General features: G+C 46.0%; 2 protein-coding genes across 3 annotated transcripts; one reads left to right on the top strand and one right to left on the bottom strand.

Moving 5' to 3' along the window:
- Window positions 1-989: 989 nt before the first annotated feature.
- On the bottom strand, window positions 990-13,614 carry TSPO (translocator protein). 2 transcript variants are annotated; one of them, XM_059816826.1, is made up of 4 exons: window positions 13,574-13,614; window positions 5,895-6,095; window positions 2,654-2,792; window positions 990-1,761 (listed from the first exon to the last, which is right to left on the bottom strand). In XM_059816826.1, the coding sequence occupies exons 2-4, from the start codon at window positions 6,080-6,082 to the stop codon at window positions 1,585-1,587; spliced, it is 504 nt and encodes a 167-aa protein (XP_059672809.1). In that variant the 5' UTR covers window positions 6,083-6,095; window positions 13,574-13,614; the 3' UTR covers window positions 990-1,584. The 2 variants fall into 2 exon arrangements, with proteins under 2 accessions (XP_059672809.1, XP_059672808.1); XM_059816825.1 differs by lacking the exon at window positions 13,574-13,614 and adding an exon at window positions 12,713-12,805.
- A 286-nt stretch (window positions 13,615-13,900) lies between these two features.
- MCAT (malonyl-CoA-acyl carrier protein transacylase) lies at window positions 13,901-16,117 on the top strand. Its single transcript, XM_059816996.1, has 4 exons — window positions 13,901-14,353; window positions 14,535-14,622; window positions 14,917-15,134; window positions 15,405-16,117. Exons 1-4 carry the CDS (start codon window positions 13,901-13,903, stop codon window positions 15,825-15,827), a joined length of 1,182 nt encoding a protein of 393 aa, XP_059672979.1. The 3' UTR covers window positions 15,828-16,117.
- Window positions 16,118-17,752: the final 1,635 nt, after the last annotated feature.

Raw genomic sequence — 17,752 nt, 5'->3', positions numbered from 1 at the left:
TAGGAAAATTCAGTTACTGCACAGGTGGAGCAGAAGGGAAAGCTGGATTGTACAGCCAGAAGTGGTACTGACAGCTGTATCAGTCTCCTGTTCATGAGTCAGAACTTTTTTGGACTCCTTACTTAAATGTGATTAAAAAAAACATGGTGAAATGCTTAACATAGATGGTGTGACTACTTCCAATGCAGGGAAAACATTTGGCTGTGATACAGAATATAGTAACGGGTGCTTGAGACTGGACATACGGGGACATGCAGTGCTGCTCAGCAGATGTATATATCGCTTGTAGGAGAGCAAAAGGCACTTCTGCTTTCAAAGTACCTGAAAACATTTAACAAAGTGCCTGTGGATCTAGAGTAAAGGGGAAGGTTTCCCTCATCACAAAGGGAAAAGTGATAGCACACTTAGCAAACCAGAAGAATAACTTTAAAAAATTAGTAAGATTTGTGCAGTGGGACCAGAAGCTATGGGCAAAAATAGTCTGTTGTTGTGCTCTTAGACAAAAGAGATGTTTTATAGGAAGCAACTGGTTGAATTAAGCATCCCAGATCTTACCATGTCAGCTACCATAACCCTGAAGAGGAGAAATCCTTCTTTCTATTTCTAAGCACCTAAAGTGAGAAGGTGCAGGTAGGAGACACTAGTAGCTATGGCGTATGTACTGCCTTGCTGGGTAACAGACCCATCGTGGCTTGGCTGCTGTTCCAGTGTCAAGGTCTAGTGGTGAACTGGCATCACACTGCGGGTCCAGGTGGAGTATGTTAGGGCTGTTTGGCCAGTGCTGCTGGTGATGCCTCAGAGGGGCTGCTGAATATTTAGGTCCTCTCAGTTTCTGTCCAGGCGCTCTGAATGTCCTGTTTTGTCTTGCCCATTGCAATGGTGAGGAGGAGAGATGAAGGGGCTATCTTTGAGGCTATAGCATCCTGCTGCCTTCAGTATTTTTCGCTCAAAACCATTTAAAAACAATAAAAACAGAAGAACAACGTTAGTAAGTTTACATGTAGTTTAATGCATTTAGCTGACAGTAGATTTTACAACGCTTCAAAGTGGGAAGGCACAAATTGTGAAAAAGATCTCGTCTTAAACATTTCCAGAGTACAATGACCAGAAGATAAACATCTGGCAGCTGTAGTGGGACACATCATAGCACTAAAGCACCGTGTCTAGTGGTAAACATGAAAGATTCAGACAACAGTCATACCTGTCACTGTTAGGAGCAGCTTTCTGGAAGTTGTGTTTAACATATGGCTGGATTTCTTCCTCTGAATGTAATGAAGTTGGAGTTCATGCTTATTTCTGGTAAAACAGTTAAAATGCTGTTGTCTTATAAAATGTAATGATGTAATATAGAAAACTAGTACTTTTCAATCAGCACTATCTTTTAGTTTACTATAGAACCCAGTCAGGCATACACCCCTTTGTGACTTGCCTAATAAAGACGTGTTTGTTTTAAACAAGTACTGCTTTGTCAACTTGTAATTAGCAAACTAATGGTGTAAGTAGTTCAGCTAAAAATAAAGTAAGGCCATAACTTTATTTAGAAAATTCTTGTGAAAAAAAATAATCTTCTTGGATGAAAACTGTTTATTCAGATTGTTTCTTGTTGCGATTGTCCTTCCAGATACGGTAATTGAGCGCAGAAGCCATGGTTAGCCACGCTAAATAAGGAACCATCAAATAAGCTGCTGTTTTGTTGATGTTATACCAGGAAGCAGTTGTAGCTGTTGCCGTACCAGTTGTGAGCAGGAGAGTCACCAATCCCTGAAACACAGGAAGGTGGTTAGCGTTGGTTTTACTTGTTGCATTTTCTTGACTAGATAAGTCTGTGTGGCTCTTTTGACTTAGCTCTGGCATTTGTTGGATCCCTCTGTGAGTTAATTCCTTCTCAGAAAACCAGCCAGCAAAAAAAGATTTCTGCTGAGTTATGAGTCAATTAGACTCATAAAATGATACACCAGTTACAAGAAAGGGCATTGCAGCTAGGAGCAGCAGAGGGATAATAAAATCCCTCTTACCCATATCCTCTTTTTTTGGAGTGGGGAGTGTTACATTGACTACAAACCCAGTGTGACTTCGAGCAAGTCACTTAGCTAAGTAAACTTACCCAGTCTTTTCATGTCATAGATGCTACCTGAAGAAATGCAGTGTGAATTAATCAATGACAGATTGCAAAGTCTTCCACAATTACAGCATTGCATGTATATTTAGAGAACTGGGCAAATACTTTTTTTTATTGATTTTTATTTTTGAGGCAAGCTGTTTCTCTTCAGACTGCAGAAAATTAGTCCTGTCTAAAATGGGTGCTGATTACCTGAGTAATGTTATGATAAGCTTCTTATCACTGCTGTTTGCCAGAGATACCTGGGAATTTTAGTAAAGCATAAATGCTTACCTTTTCTAGTCACAGAAAGCTCTTATCAAAGAGTGGCAGAAAGAGCTTCTTGAAATCTAAACGTTTAAGGATGTTGTGGATATGTAAATTCTCTCAGGCAGCTGGTGGCATGCATTAAAGAGAATTTTAGAAAACTTCTGCAAGCCATATTCTGTACTCAGGCTCATTTTCAGGGAGAAAAGATTATGACAAATCTTTCATCTTAGCATCTTGCAAATGACAGCAGAAGCCTATGACTAAGAAACTTACTTCTCCACTTACCCATCCCATTTTGTGAGCTCCAAAAAATACTGGAGTCCATGCCCAGTTTAATGCCAGCTGCCCTGCATACAGACCCAGAGGAACCACTGACTTTTCATTGAAGCCCCCCAGTTCCTTCCACACCAGGTAGGAGCCATATCTGGAGAAAGCAAATAGAAGGTGTAAATCAGTACTTTGGTTAAAAAGTAACCACACATTCTTGATCAAATGAAATAACTTCAGTGCTAGGGTCTAGATGCATTTGGAAAAGTAGATATCCAGGCACTGCTTGGCAGAGTAACTGACAGCACGGGGTTTATCACCTGCTGCGGATAGCAATATGAAGAGAGAAGAATTCCCTGTCCTGCCAGAGATCTCGCTTCTGGGTGCAGTGGAGCAGATGACCTACTGCTACTTAGTCTTCTAAGAGAATGCTGTGTTGAAATGGAACCAGGTCTAAGATGCAAGGATAAAAGGTAAGTCTCTAAACAGTGAAGAAACTGTTAATTTTGGTACGGGAGATGGTGTTTTAAAATACGTTACAAAAAAAATAAAACCTTTTAAAATGGATGAAATATAGGAGAAGTAGGAATTGAGGTGGGAATGGACAAAATGAATGGCATCCCAAAGCACAGGTGAGTATGGGTATGGATGGTGTTAGAGCAGGAGCAACCCTATAGTCACATTTCAGAAGGGAGGAGTGGATGGAACAAAGACGGGGAGAACAAAGATTTTAGGACTTCCATAGGAAGAATTAACCACAAGGAGCATCCAGCACCCTTCCTGTCTGTGGTATCCTGGCTACTGAAAGATCTTCCAAAAACATTTTGAAGATTTTGAACAGATCTTCTTAATGCCACAGAAGAACAGTTCACTGGATGGATCCTAGAATGTAAGCTGCTGAAGACAGGAATTCTCAGGATTTGGGAGGTTTACCAATATAAGGTTTAGTTTTGCACTGAAGGAGCCCGATTAGAACAGGGAGCATTCATCACCTAAGACTGTTTCTTTCGCTCTTGCTTGACTTTTCGCTTTAGACATTACCTTCCTGGTAGAAATGTGAACCGGACTGTGCAGCCATGCTGGGTGGCAGGTGGCTCATACATATTTCTGCTGGCAGTGGAGCAAAGGCGGAGACCAACTTGTGTTATTTTTTTAGGAGCAGACAAACATCCATAGGAGTAATTGCAAGGAGTTTGTCTTTGTTTGTAGGTCATACAAGAAGGATTTTCTTTTTTCTGTTTAACCCAGTTAGTGACCTAAGCTTGCTTCTTGGCCATTACTTGCATAAGGACTGAACAATGCAGCTTTGGTATCTTGGCAGTTTGATTGCAGAGAGTATTAACAAAAGAAACGGGGGGCAGGGTAAGCATTAGGAACATAATAGTTTATCTTTGTAAAAGGCATCAGGACCCAAATCTGTTCCTAAGCGATTTACAGAGCCACAGTGTGGACTTACAGTTATTCCTACATCCAACTTTCACTTCAGACCAAGATCATGATGTACAAATCTGCTAGAAGCTAAATGTCAAGAAATGCATGTAAGCTTATTAAATCTCGCTTTTAGTTATTTCCTGCTTTTAGTATATTCAAGAGATTCTGAAGGAGTAAGATGTCTTGATCATTCAAGGAATGTGTGCACATGATGGATTACAGAAGAAAAGGCCTGGTAATAAATACTACCTTTTCACTGAGCTAGATTTATAGCACATAACTGGGACCATCCACCTCAGAATATACTGATCCTGATATTATCAAAGTGATAAGCTGTCATAATTTAGATTTTTAAAATATTTAACTTGATATCCAGGTTTATGATGAGGAATCCAGAAACAGGGTTACAAATTGTGCAGTCAACTTGAAGGAAGCCCTTCACGGGAAAGCCACTCAGCTCTTGTCTCTTTAATAAAAGGCATTTTTTATTCACAGGACAGTAATGATCTGATTCAAATGCTAACTCTTGGAATAGACAAGAGTCGGGAGCAATTTTAAAAAGTACACTCTGTAAGAGGAAAAAGAAAACGAGAATACTGATGGGAAAGGAGGGACAGTACATGAGGCTATAAAAATTACAAAGCTTTTCTGGAAAGAAAAGGAAACCAACAGGAGAGAACGTGTGAGAGCGCCAATATAGCATTCAGATACAGTTTCAGACATTGCATCATTGCTGTATTTTGCAACAGGTGGTGTGGTATTTAAGATAACCTGCAGGATGACTATGTAATGTTAACTTGGAAAAGATTTGGTCTCTTTGAAACTTTATATAGTTAAGCCAGTGCTATATACAAACTACAAATCACCTAAAAATGTACTGACGTGATAGAAGAAATGGGAAGGGTAAGCCATAAAAGGCATATTGCAGCCTAAAACTATTACTATTGGATTAGCAACAATGTGTATTTGACAGCTAGGAAGAAACATGCTGAATCTTGGTAGGTAGGTAGTTCCCAAGTGCAGAACAGACAGAAAGCATCACTTTGTGCCTGGGGGCTGCACCAACCTCAGTTGAGGCTCTAGGAATAGAGTGCCACCTCTCCCTGGGGGCACAGCTCACCAGAGTTATAAAAGCACATAATGTTGGGTGGACAGCTTCTAGAGCAGGTTGTAAGGAGTATCAAAACTGCCCAAAAAAACCTCCTGAGACAACCTACTTCTATAAATACTTTTGCTACATCTTATTAAAAGTAATAGCTGCCAAAATACAGTATTATTACACTTTTAAGGTACCTGTGAGAATGGTATTTGGCCTTATGATTCCCTGTTCATTTGACAGTAATTGCTGTGCTGTCAAGTATTTTAAACTAGTTAAATAAGGAGGCGGTAGATGGCTTCAAACATTTACAGTTTAACAGCCTGGCATTTTTATTCAAAAGGACGTGTATATTGTGATCTTGGTTTCTTTTAATTGAGGTTGGTTAGAACAGTTCTATCCCAATCCTCCCCTCCCTTTCTTTTGATTTTCCTGAAACTACTGAAGGACATACATAGAAGAAATCCCAGTGCTGCTTTGCTCCATCGCTGCCAGCTTGTCACGTCTTCCCCTCAGAATGAATGAGGAAAGCACATTAATGGCAGCTTTTCAAACTCCTGCTTTTGATGTGGGTACTTGTATGTGAGTCTGATAGGATATTTTGTACGCACAACTCCCAAGACCTGTTTTTACCTGTTAAACAGGTACAGCCACAGGAATACAATAATAGTTCTCTGGTCCAGCATTATACAATAAGCAACTCTAAGATCAGATACAATACGAAAAACATACCCCATAGATGTATAGAGAGTTCCCCAAACAGGAGCAAACACCCAGTTAGGTGGACACCAGGATGGCTTCTGTAGAGATTCATACCACGCTGGGATTTCCTTTTTGGTTATCTTGCTTCCTAAAAATCCACCTGCATGGGGCAGGAATGTGAAACCCACTGCTGGGCCCCAGGCTGGTACCACTTCCATTGAGACAGTAAATCTGAAACAAACCCAAACATGGTGATTGGCAGAGCAATTCTTAAAGCTACAAAAATACTCCATTTTTAGCTGATTTTAGAAATATACCCATGTGTAGGATCTGATCCACAGCCTAGTCTTGTCACTGAGAAAGACTGCAGCTGAAATTAATGGATCTTGTACCAGGTTCACTGGACAATACTCACCCCTATAACGGAACCTGACATTTACATTTGGTGGGGGTGGGTGCTGAGGTGAGTGCTGAGTGCTACTTCCCTCTCAGCTTTGCGCAGTAAGATTACTGAATCTTACCTACACAAATATTCTCACCCGTAAGTATGCCAGAGGAATAAGCAGTTCAATATTATACGAACTCCAGGGCGGGGCGGGGGGGCGACACTAAGTGTGTATTTCTGTATCCACCAAAATCACAGAATCACTAAGGTTGGAAAAGACCTGTAAGATCAAGTCCAACCATCAACCAACACCACCATGCCCATTAAACCATGTCCCGCAGTGCCACGTCCACACGTTTCTTGAACGCCTCCAGTGATGGTGACTCCACCACCTCCCTGGGCAGCTTATTCCAGTGTTTCACCACTCTCTCAGTAAAGAAATTTTTCCTAATATCCAGCCTGAACCTCCCCTGGTGCAACTTGAGGCCATCCATTCACTCAATGGAATGGCGTAGTCAAGAGTAAGAAAACAGTGTGTGTTTTCCTGTGCTCAAGCAAAATAATTTTAAACATTGTGTTGCATTTTTAGCCTCAAAAGGCTTCTAAGGGTGTTCAATGGCTAGTAAGAGTGATGTGAATTAGTAGCAGACACTTGAGAAGCTGCCTTGGAAAATAAACACCAGGGAGGACAATGAGAAGGTAAGTACTTAAATGATGCTTCGGTAAACGAGGAAGGAGATCTTAGTGGAAAGGTGGGGAGTACACCTGTGGCTTCTTCATGAAGCACTCAATCAGTTGCAGCAATCCTAGCTGCCAAGCCCATAAGGCGTACTGAATTAAATGTGCCGACAGAAGTAAGACTAAGCAATGCCCTGCTCTGGTAGGCCGCACTGCTTTAGTTAGACTACAGGCAACAGTAAAAAAAAGTAAGCAAGTGAGCAGGAAAAAGCTTCATTGCAGATTTTCTGGCTAAAAGCCAAATGCTACAGAAAAGCTGTGTTAGCTTGCTAAAATGTAAACAGATTAGAGGTATGATAAAAAAGGGCAACACTGAAATGTGTTATTTTTTCAAATATACGGTACGCAAATACACCCAATTCCTGTTCATCTGTTTTGCAGGAGGGGGAGCCAGCAGGAAGGAATCGTAAGAGAGATTGCAGCAGCAGGGGAAGAGCAACTGTGGGAGCCCCAAGAGAAAAAATAAAGTTACAGAGCAACCAGCATTTCAGAGGCTTGTCAAAGAAAAGTACCTTATTGACTTGGCTGTTGTCTTGGCCTATGTTTAAAAGTTTGTACTGCTATAGTTATGACTGGTGGGATGAGGAGGCAGGGAGTGGGGAAGAGGAAATCCCACTTATAACAGATGTGCTCAGACTGATAGGAAATGGTGCACAGATGACGTTTCACTGTCACCGTTCTGCTGGTACAGTGGATTTCTGTTTAGAGAACAGGTATAAGCTTGGCCAGCAAGGGAGCTCTCTTGCATTATGGTTTTTGTCCCTGTACTCAGGGGTCTGCCCACACAGTTACGCAGATTTAATGAAGAGATTTCAGTGGCTGGGACCCCAAGCCAGATTGCATGGGATCAGGTGATAGAAGCAGAGCAGAATTTTGAAGGCAAAACAGAGAGCGTGGAGAGACTGGTAGAGCATGCAGGATTAGAGAGTTTGTAAGGAGTAAACAAGAAAGGGCATGTAGGCTGCTGGGCTGTGGGCATGCCACGGGGAGAGTCGTGGGAGGGCAATGAGTAGGAATGTACACAAAAAAGGCAGGAGACAAAGCAGTACAACAGTCAAAGTCAAAAACAGAGCAAAAGAATGAACGAGCAAAAGAAAAACTAAGCAGGGAAGAATTCAGAACTAAGGTTGGGGAGAAGGAGAAGTGGGAGAACAATGTGTTAGTCTGCTGGAATAGTATCAATTAGGTCGTGGGTGGAGGATGGACAGCAAGGAAGGGAGGACAAAAATCTGCGTAGCTCATTGCTGTAGTCATTGCTGCCATACTTCCTGCCTAATGGATTGTACTCGCTATTTACCAGGGAGTGTCTTAAATGGAGCAAAGGAGTTAACACGTTCTCTTATGCCTAGATCTGTATTGTTAGTTTCCTGAGGGAGCAGGCTGTCAGCCGCAGCATACGCTGCTTGTCACCTATATTGACAGCATGAAAGGCTCTGCTTTTACTGGGATGTGAAGGAATTGCTATGTGCAGGAGCAACAAGGTGTAATGAGAACAAGAGCTCCAAGCACAATGATTCTTTTTGGTTACCTTCAGATAAGTAATTCCCAAAGGTTAAGTTAGAAATGTAAATTTACTAAGATCTCACTAATGCTTAACCCTGTCGCTCTTGCTTTGCCTACAGAGAGAACACTAGGCTTGGTTCTCTGTACACATGCTGTAAAGTGCTGGTTGTCTATGCAGCTCCAGCGTGGCTGTCAAATGCTAATTTTTTTTTTTTAAAGTGATAAGCAAGGACCTAAAGGGGTTTACGCTTTATTTGGATATAACAATATCAGGGTGGTTTCCTGCAGGTATTAAGTAACTGGACTTTGTCAGGGGTTCTGTCAGCTTTTCCCCAGGGAAGAAAGTCTGAAAGTGTTCTGCGAGCTGAAAGTGCTAAATACTATCAAATTGGAAGCATACTGCTCTGCGGCAGTCATTAGTGAATAAATGATGTAGCTACGAGTCTGTCCTTCTGCATGTTGGAGGAGGAACGCTGACATAATTCTGAAGTGACAAGAGAAAGAAAATCAGGCAGGCAAACAGAAACAGGGAAGGCACAAAGCAAAAAAAACAGGGAAAGTGAAGACGTGCATGAACAGAAAAGGGGAAAAAATAGAAGCGAAGAGATTGAATGTACCGGCTTGAATTGAATGTTGGTGTCCCAGTCTTTTGACTACTATTGCTTCTAATTGTATACTGTGTTTTCCTATAGTATTTCTCAGGACTTGACAAGCATGGCAAAATACTCTCTCTTGCATAGTACCAAGGAGAAAGAGGAACGAAGCCATGCAGCAAAATCGGAATGTGCTGGTAGGCTCGGCCTAGTAGACCACAGCTGTCCAGCAGCTGTGGGAGTTCCTGTCTTTTAATTCCCAGGAAATTTAAATGCTAGTATCAATTTCCCATAAAAACAGTAGCTAACTCAGGGAGCAGCACTAGTTGATTTTGGAAGAAGCCATGTCCGTCTTCCTCTGGTTACTTGCCGTAGGTCTTTAGTCAGAGAGTAAGTAAAAGGCAGGGGTGCATGGGAGAGTTGGTGCATTCGGTCAGTGCTGTAGCATTTGTTTGGTTAGCTGTGCAGCACGAGATCTGTGCAATGTTTAGAGAACGCCCAGTTCAGTTTTTGAAAGTAATGTAGTCACAGTATATAAAGGTTTATCAGCCCTGACTTCCTTTTAGTGTAGAGCTGATAATCCTGCAATTACTTGGTGATAACTTACATGGCACAAGTTTGCTAACACAGCCCCTGTGGCTGCATCTATATTACACAACCTAGAAATAATTACTACTTTCCCAATCATATCCCAGCTTCACTTCAGAGTGAGATCTGGTTGCACAATATTCTTGCACCCTGATTTTCATGCTGAAGAAACCGGGGTGTCTGTGGATGATATCTGTACGTGCCCAGCAGATAACAGCCTCTAAGAACCACCACAGTTGGAAATCTTTTCTCCACACACACACTTAACTTGTTTATTTCTGTTTCCATCTCTTATCTCTGCTCTGCAACATTTTCTTCATCATCCTGCCCATTTTCTGTTTAGCCCTAGTCTGACTTCAGGCAGTTTCAGCAGTGCAGTGAGGACTGCAGCAGGCCAGTTTGTTTTACAAACATGTTAAAATAATTTCTCTAGGTATTCAAAACATCCGACTTGCCCAGAGATGGTTCTAGCTACATAAAGTAACAGGAGAAATAAAGGGGGGGGGGGAACCCAATACTGCAACTTGCTTCTGGGTTTCTACTTTTTTGTAGTTTTTTTCTCTGTGGTAGTGTAACATGCAGAAAATCCAACAGAAGCTTTCAGTGTCCTCCTCCTTCTGGAAAAAACATTGTGCACCCAAAAACAGGGATGAGGTGCGCTATGGGGGGGGCTAGATATATCATGACAGAAGAGCTGGCTTGCTTCAGCCTGATGAAAAATGAACTAAACCACTTCTTTGCTTCGAGCAGGTCTCTGAAAGGCAGGGTGGGTCCCTTCCCCTTCTCCAGACATTTCCAGGGAGAGCTTGGTCAGTGGGAAGGAGAAGGAAGGAAAGGACAGCTACTTTCATTACATTTTCTTATATCCCTGTTCCGATAAACCTCTTGACTAATCCCTTTCTTGTGCAACTTAGTGCTGGCTACCCAATCACATGGGGCTTAAATTATAGCTATTGCATTAAAAACACAAAGGAAAATCTCTCAGCAGGGCTAAATCACGCACGCGGTTCTGGGGTTTCTAGTCCCAGCCATTCTGAGGTAGATTGACAAAGCTGTGAAAGTACTGGAGGTCAGGGGGGTCCCCCAAGATACATACCCTCCCTCTCATCCTCTACAGTATATTTTTTGAGGGCAGATAAGATTCTACCCAGGTCTGAGAGGCAGCATGCAAATTTTCCCTGGGGAAAAAGCTTCTTCCCAAGATAGCTGTCTGACAAATTAAGGGGTGCATATTTATATTGATAAATTTATATTGATAACCTATTTACATCTGTTGTGGCTTTAACTCCTGGGAAACCACAATACTAAAACCAAAATGACATCACAGTCTGTGACACAGAATATGGCTACCACAAAAAAGCAGTCTTATCTTTGTTATCTAATCAAGTAATAGACAAACTCAAAACAGTATATATTAGGTAATCTAAATACAATATAAATATCTAACAAAAACGTGTGTAGTGTATGTTTATAATATGTATTTGTAACTAAAAATAAAAATTACGGTATTTAAGGATCTAATGCAAGGTGTACTCATCAGGTTTAGAGACGACAAATCTCAGTGCCCAGGTTACACTTCTTTTAAAATGGCAGAGCACAAGTTGTGCAAATAAATCTATGATTTATTGAGGATTCACATACTGGGAACTGAAATGTACGCTAGAACAAAATCTTCCCAGGTGATAATTTGCCACTTACTGCTCAATCTCTTCTAATTTTCCCCATGTCTGTTTGTATAAAATCCTCTGCGCTCAGTGTACTTTAAAGACAAAACATCCCTTTGACTACCTTCCTTCCAAACAGCTACCCAACCTCCTGCTGGGGGTTTTTCTTCTTCCTATTCTTTGTCCACCCACTTGGAAAGTGTCATCCACATCTGTTTTTAAAAAAGTTCAGTTTCTCTTGGATATTTCTAGTTTAAGTGCTGGCTAGCCCTGACTCTTTTCAGCTTGCCACATACTCTTTTAACAGGGTAAAATGTACCAAGGGCCACATCCAACGGATGCTTTCAGTAGCAGTGGGACATTCATGGGGCGTCACCACTGGTGAGCTTAAGTGCTTTACAAGTGGACTGTGCCCTTTACAGCAAACCAAAGATAAAATGGTAGTGCTGAGGTGTGCTCACAGCCGCAGCGTTACTACCTGGGCTGCTGCGGTGGTTTGCAGGAACCGGACTCTGCCCTGGGCTTTGCCTCTGAAAGTATCAAACGGTGAAGGTCACAACCGTGACTCCTCCCAGGGCTTGACGGGTGTCCGGCAGGGTGAACTGTAACCCAGTGGCCTAGTGCAAAAAGGGTGGCCCTTGCTGTCGGGGCCGCTGGTAGCAAGGGTGCCTACAAGCTCTAGCGCACAAGCTAAACACAACGAGAGCAGGAGTTGCTCTCAGAGTTTCCACTGAGGTACTACCTCAGTTGGCCCGGCTCATAACTTGCCACCCAGAGTCTCCTCTCAGCTTAGCACAAGAGGTATTAGCACTTACATTACAGGTGGAGGCAGCCACGGAGTGGGATGTAGTCATATATTCTATATTACTGCCCACATATTTCAGCTAAAGTGAGAAGCTCGCTGGCTTTTCCGGGTATTTTACCTGGAGGCTGACAAAAACGGAGGAAACCATCTTACGGAGCAACATAGGATAGAGATTAGAAAAGTGAGCAAAATCTGCTCCCTGTGATCCTTTTGAATCAGCCCGAATAAGAAGTCAAGAGAATTTCTTGCTGTTCTGATCCATTTTTCTTCTCCTAAGTTAAACTAATACAATCACCTTTAATAAACTGCTCTGTGAAGTCTGACTCACTGCTTGATACTGTTTCATAACTTTAAGTGATGCAAAGTCATGGCACAACTGCAACTTTGGCATGGCAACTTTCACCTTTTTTTTTTTTTAAATAATCCGGCCATTGAATGCTCAAATTAGTGAAGTGCACTTTGTGTTGATTTATAAGCATTACTTGGAAATTCAGAAGAAAAAAACCCCTTTCTTTCGCCCTTAAAGAAATGTCCAATTAAGAGCAAATTACAGCAACACTGAAAGAAAATACCTTTACTTAAATAGCAGCCCGAAATAAATCTTCACTCGAGTGCACGGAGTGAACGTGCATTGTGCGAGAAGGCAGAACTGGAGGGCCCCGTGAGAGCAGAGGAGTAAGCAGTGTGGTATCTGCTGTTCAGTCACCGTGTCTGACTGAGAGCTGCGAAGCTGCGTGCGTGCACAGCTGGACAGCTGTGAACCACTGGAAAACTCATACGCAAAAAGAAAATTAATAGTAAGTTTCCTTGTTTAGTTCCTTTTTAAAAAAAAAAAAACCAAAACAAAATACAAAACACTTTCCATGCCAGATACCGGCACGGAAGAGCGGTCAGCGTTTCCCTGACTAAATCCCCTCTGCCCCTGAGCTGCGGCCCCGCCAGCAGAACCGCCAAGGGCAGCGGCGGGTGCCGGTGCCCCCCGGGCGGTGTCCCCACCCGGCGCCCGCGGCCGGTCCCCGGCCGGCCCGTGCGGGACCCGCTGGCCAGGGCACGCGGGGCTGTCGCCAGCTGCTCCGCGCTCGCCGCAGGACGCCCTCCTCCAACTCCTCCGCCAGCCCGCGGTCCGCCCCGCGGCCCGCCCGGCCCCGGGGAGGCGAGGGCCGCCCGGCGGCGCGGTGGGGGCCCGGTGGCTCCCGGAGCGGTGCCGCCGCCGGGACCCACGCAGGGGCTGCCCGGGGTGAGGCGGGGACGGGCGGACCCGGACCCGGACCCGGACCCGGCCGCAGCGGCCCCTCCGGCGGCTGTGCCGGGCCCCGCTGCGGGGCCGCGCCGCGCCCGCGGGCTCCCCCGCCCCGTCCCGCCCCGCCCCGTCCCGTCCCGTCCCGCAGGCAGGGCCGAGCCGCGCGGGGGGCGCAGGGCAGCCCCGCGGTTACCTTCGCTCCCGCGCTGCCGCTGCCCGCCGCGCCTCCTCTGCCGTGAGGCGGCAGTGCCCGCCCCGAGGACCGCCCGGGCCCCTCCCGCCGGCGGGGCCCGCCCCGAGGAGGGTCCTCCAGGGCCGGGCGGGAGGCGCGGCGCGGGCCGGGCCCAGGGCAGCGGGCGCGGCTGAGGGCGGTGAGCGGGGAGCGCCGGGGCCGGCCGACCTCCCTCCCTCTCCCCCCGCGCTACTCCCGGCGCCCGGCGGGGGGGGTGGTTGCCGGCGGGGGCCGCCCGGTTCCCGTGGCAACGCGGGGCGCGGCGGCGCAGGCGGGCGGGCGGCGGCCATGGGCAGCTGGGCCGCGGCGACATGGCGGCTTGGTGGCTGCAGCGGGCGCGGCGGCCTCCGCGGCGCACCGCGGCGGCGGGCCAGCTCCCGCCCCGGCGGTGGGGACCGGGCGGCGACCCTGAGCGACCTGCTGCAGAGCTCGGTGGGGGCCGAGGAGCCGGCCGCGGCGGCGGCGGCGGCGGCGAGGCGGGAGCGGCGGTCCCCCCGGGAGGGCACGGTGCTGCTCTTCCCCGGCCAGGGCAGCCAGTTCGTGGGGATGGGCCGCGGGCTGCTGCGCTACCCCGGCGTGCGGGACATGTACCGCCTGGCCGAGAAGGTGCTGGGCTACGACCTGCTCTCCCTCTGCCTGGAGGGGCCGCGGGACGAGCTGGACCGCACCCGGCACTGCCAGCCCGCCGTGTTCGTCGCCTCCCTGGCCGCCGTGGAGAAGCTCAACCACCAGCAGCCTAAAGTGAGAGGCGCGCCGCGGCGGGGGGCGGCCGGGCCTCGGGCCTCGGGCCTCGGGCCTCGGGCCTCGGGCCCGCCGGGCGGCTGCCGCATGGCTTCGGCGCGGGCAGACGGGGCGCCGCGGCCTCTCGGGCGTCCCCCGCGGGAGCCGGCTGATGTTTGGCCTCGGGTCTGTCTCCGTGCAGGTGGTGGAGAGCTGCGTGGCGGCGGCGGGGTACAGCGTGGGGGAGTTCGCGGCGCTGGTCTTCGCTGGAGCCCTGGGCTTTGCCGAAGGTGCCCGGGGAACGTGCTGAACCCTCTGGCAGGATCCCCACCCCGCCCCATGCTTCTTCCAAAGCATCGCCTGTTACCACTGGTTCCCCCCCCTCCCCCCCCAGCTTTTTTTATTAGAGGATAAATTTTACTTTCTACTTCCACTGTTCACTTTAATATGTGTAATGCAGCATTAAAAGCATTGACGTTTCACGAGAGCAAACAGCCACCCTTTCTTGCGTGCAGATGCAAGGCGCCTTTAGCGGTGTTCTCCTGGGGCTTATATTTACCGAGCGTCTCTGTTTTTCTCCTTAGCGCTGTACGCGGTGAAAGTGCGCGCCGAAGCCATGCAAAAGGCGTCGGAAGCCATCCCCAGTGGAATGCTGTCTGTTATCGGTCGGCGAGAGGCAAATTACAAATTTGCCTGCTTGGAAGCCCGTAAACACTGTGAATCGCTGGGGATAGAAAACCCCGTATGTGAAATCTCAAACTATTTGTTTCCAGACAGCAGAGTCATTGCAGGACACTTACAGGTATTGCTTCAGAACAACTTGTCCCTTCAGTTGAATTTAACGTTTCATTTTTTAAAACTTTTACTTCGCACTTCTGTGTGGAAGTTATGTACGGCCTTAGTTTGTCCAAACAGAAGTATTTGATCCGTGGGGCTTTTTCCCAGCATGTGCTCAGTTCTTGGGTAGGGAAAAGAATCCCTTTATCACGATAAGTCTGATGAGGCGGTTCTTGTGGGGTGACTGAGTAAACCTTTGTCGTGCAAGACTCTCACTTCTTTCTCTCTTTTATAGGCTTTGGAGTTTTTGCAGGAGAATGCCCGAAAATATTATTTTACACGTACAAAAATGCTTCCAGTCAGTGGGGCTTTTCATACCAGACTTATGGAACCAGCAGTAGAGCCACTGGCTGAAGTCCTAAAATCGATTGAGATTCAGAAACCACTGGTCTGTGTCTATTCCAATGTGGATGGCAAAAAGTACATGCACTCAAAGCACATTCAGAAGCTGTTAGTGAAGCAGGTGGTTTCACCTGTTATGTGGGAACAGACCATGCATTCGGTATACGAAAGAAAGCAAGGAACAGAATTTCCTTACACGTACGAAGTGGGGCCCGGGAAGCACCTAGGAGCCGTTCTCAAAAAATGTAATTTAAAGGCCTGGAAACAGTATAACCATGTAGATGCTCTGGAAGATGAGGAAGCAGCAGAGACCTAAGTAGTCTCTTGAGAAAAAGCCACGCAACTTGTTTTTTCTGCCTAATTTAAGAATAGCTTTGTGCTCCCAAAAGAGGAAGTCTTAAACATTCATGGCTTCTCATGATGAAAAAAGCACCATGCGCGTAATCGTGAGGAACGTTTTTCTTCCCCGTGTGCCTCAGGTGTGGAAGGGGAGAGCAAAGGCTGGCTCTTCCATCTGTGTCGGGACTGCAAAACTGCCAATAAACACGCCAAATAGCCTCTGTTTGGCCTCAATCCTGCAAGCAACCTCCTCTCCTTTTTTTTTTCTTTTTTTTTTTTTTTTTTTTGTAGGGGGGTGTGGATTCAAGTTATAGTCAGTCGCTTTGGCTGTCTGGTGCAGGTGTCTTCCGCATGGATACAGGGGTAAAACCGGGCCATTGGCTGCAGGTTATGGAGGGCTCTGCGCTGGGCTCGAGGGTACGTTTAGAGGAGCCGTCCGGTTGGTACGGCTTTCGGTATGTTGTTGATCCTGTTTTCTAACTCGTCTGACTTGGGGGGTGTTCATCTGTGTAAAATTCTTTTATTTTGTGTCTGTATTGCCAGGTAGCAGCCAGGTAAGGCAGAAGATGTTATTAGGAACATGATTTTCTTAAGGTTAAACTATAAATAAACGTACAAAGCTTTTCTTGAAATTTTTAATGCTGTGGACTACGTCATTACGGGCCTATAGTCCACACGTGGATGGAAGTAATTTTCCCTCCAGTTGTCCAGTGCCACGTTGGTTGTGCTGAGTTACAAAGAGACAAGGAATGTTTCACACAGTGAAGCAGCTTACCAAAATTCCCGACCTCCCCAGAGGTGCAGGGCTTTTGCTATCCCTGACCGAGCCTCTGAGGCTGCGTGGGCTGAATTGGCCCTTTGGATGACTTTTCTTGATGCAGCAGAAAACAGCAGCGCTGGAAACTTTGTGGAAAGATCTTTTCAAGGGCACCTTTGGACAGGGTGAACCCTGTGGGAACAGGGTGCTAGGGAGGAGGATTTGAATGCTGGTGTTTTGGTTGTCTCTGTATTTTTGATTGTGTTTTGCCAGTTTGTACATTTTCCAAAAGCAGGAGATGAGTTGGAGAGGACAGGGTTGTCCTGAGCCCTCCTGGAAAAACCTTCCCAGTTCCCTTGTTGGCACCGACTGTCGCTGGATGGGTGAGGGCTGGTGGCAGGTCCCTGGGCTGGCTGGCTGCGGGGAGAGCACCCGCTGCCTCCAGCACCTTCCGCAGTGCCTGCAGTGCTCGAGGTGGCGCTCGGAACGGCTTTAGCACCAAATCCGTGGGTTTGGATTCTGTAACCAACCTTTGGCTTATTAAAATAGGTCCAGTCGTGTTACAACATCGTGCAGCCTGTGCGAGATACCTGCAGGGTGCGCAGAAAATGTATGCTTGCTTTGCTTGCTCCTTGTCTGTAAGGGCTGCTGAAAGCTTTAGGAAATACGAGGGAACAGTATTTGCTAGAGGATCATGTACAAACAAGCAGGGAAAGGTTACGTGGTGCATATTATAGTGTGACCAGAAGCTTCAACTGAACTCTAGCTTTTTTTTTTCCCTTTATTTTTGGTATTTTAGTGGTATACTTAACAGATATACAGGAAAAATTTAGGATATATTACTTAAATCGAATGACCATACATGTCTTTAATAATTAATTATGAAATGCAGAATAACTTCCAATGACATTTTTAATCATTTTTGTAATTTCACATTTCTGAAAGTGAGAGTGAATTAAAAATACGGGCCTCAATTATGATTGCTTAGTGGAGTGTATTATTAAACAGTTCTTTTGTGAACTGAAATTGGCAGCTATGCCTACCTTTACGGTACAAATTCCACTTTTGGCATGTGTAAACATTAACGATTAGTAAAATACAGAAGAATTTGTATGCTTAATCATTGGACTATTAGAGGCTGCCAG

The sequence above is a fragment of the Gavia stellata genome, chromosome 4, assembly GCF_030936135.1.
Source record: "Gavia stellata isolate bGavSte3 chromosome 4, bGavSte3.hap2, whole genome shotgun sequence".
NCBI lineage: Eukaryota > Metazoa > Chordata > Aves > Gaviiformes > Gaviidae > Gavia > Gavia stellata.
The sequence above is the reverse complement of the archived record's forward strand: the minus strand, read 5'-3'. Positions and strand labels throughout refer to the sequence as shown.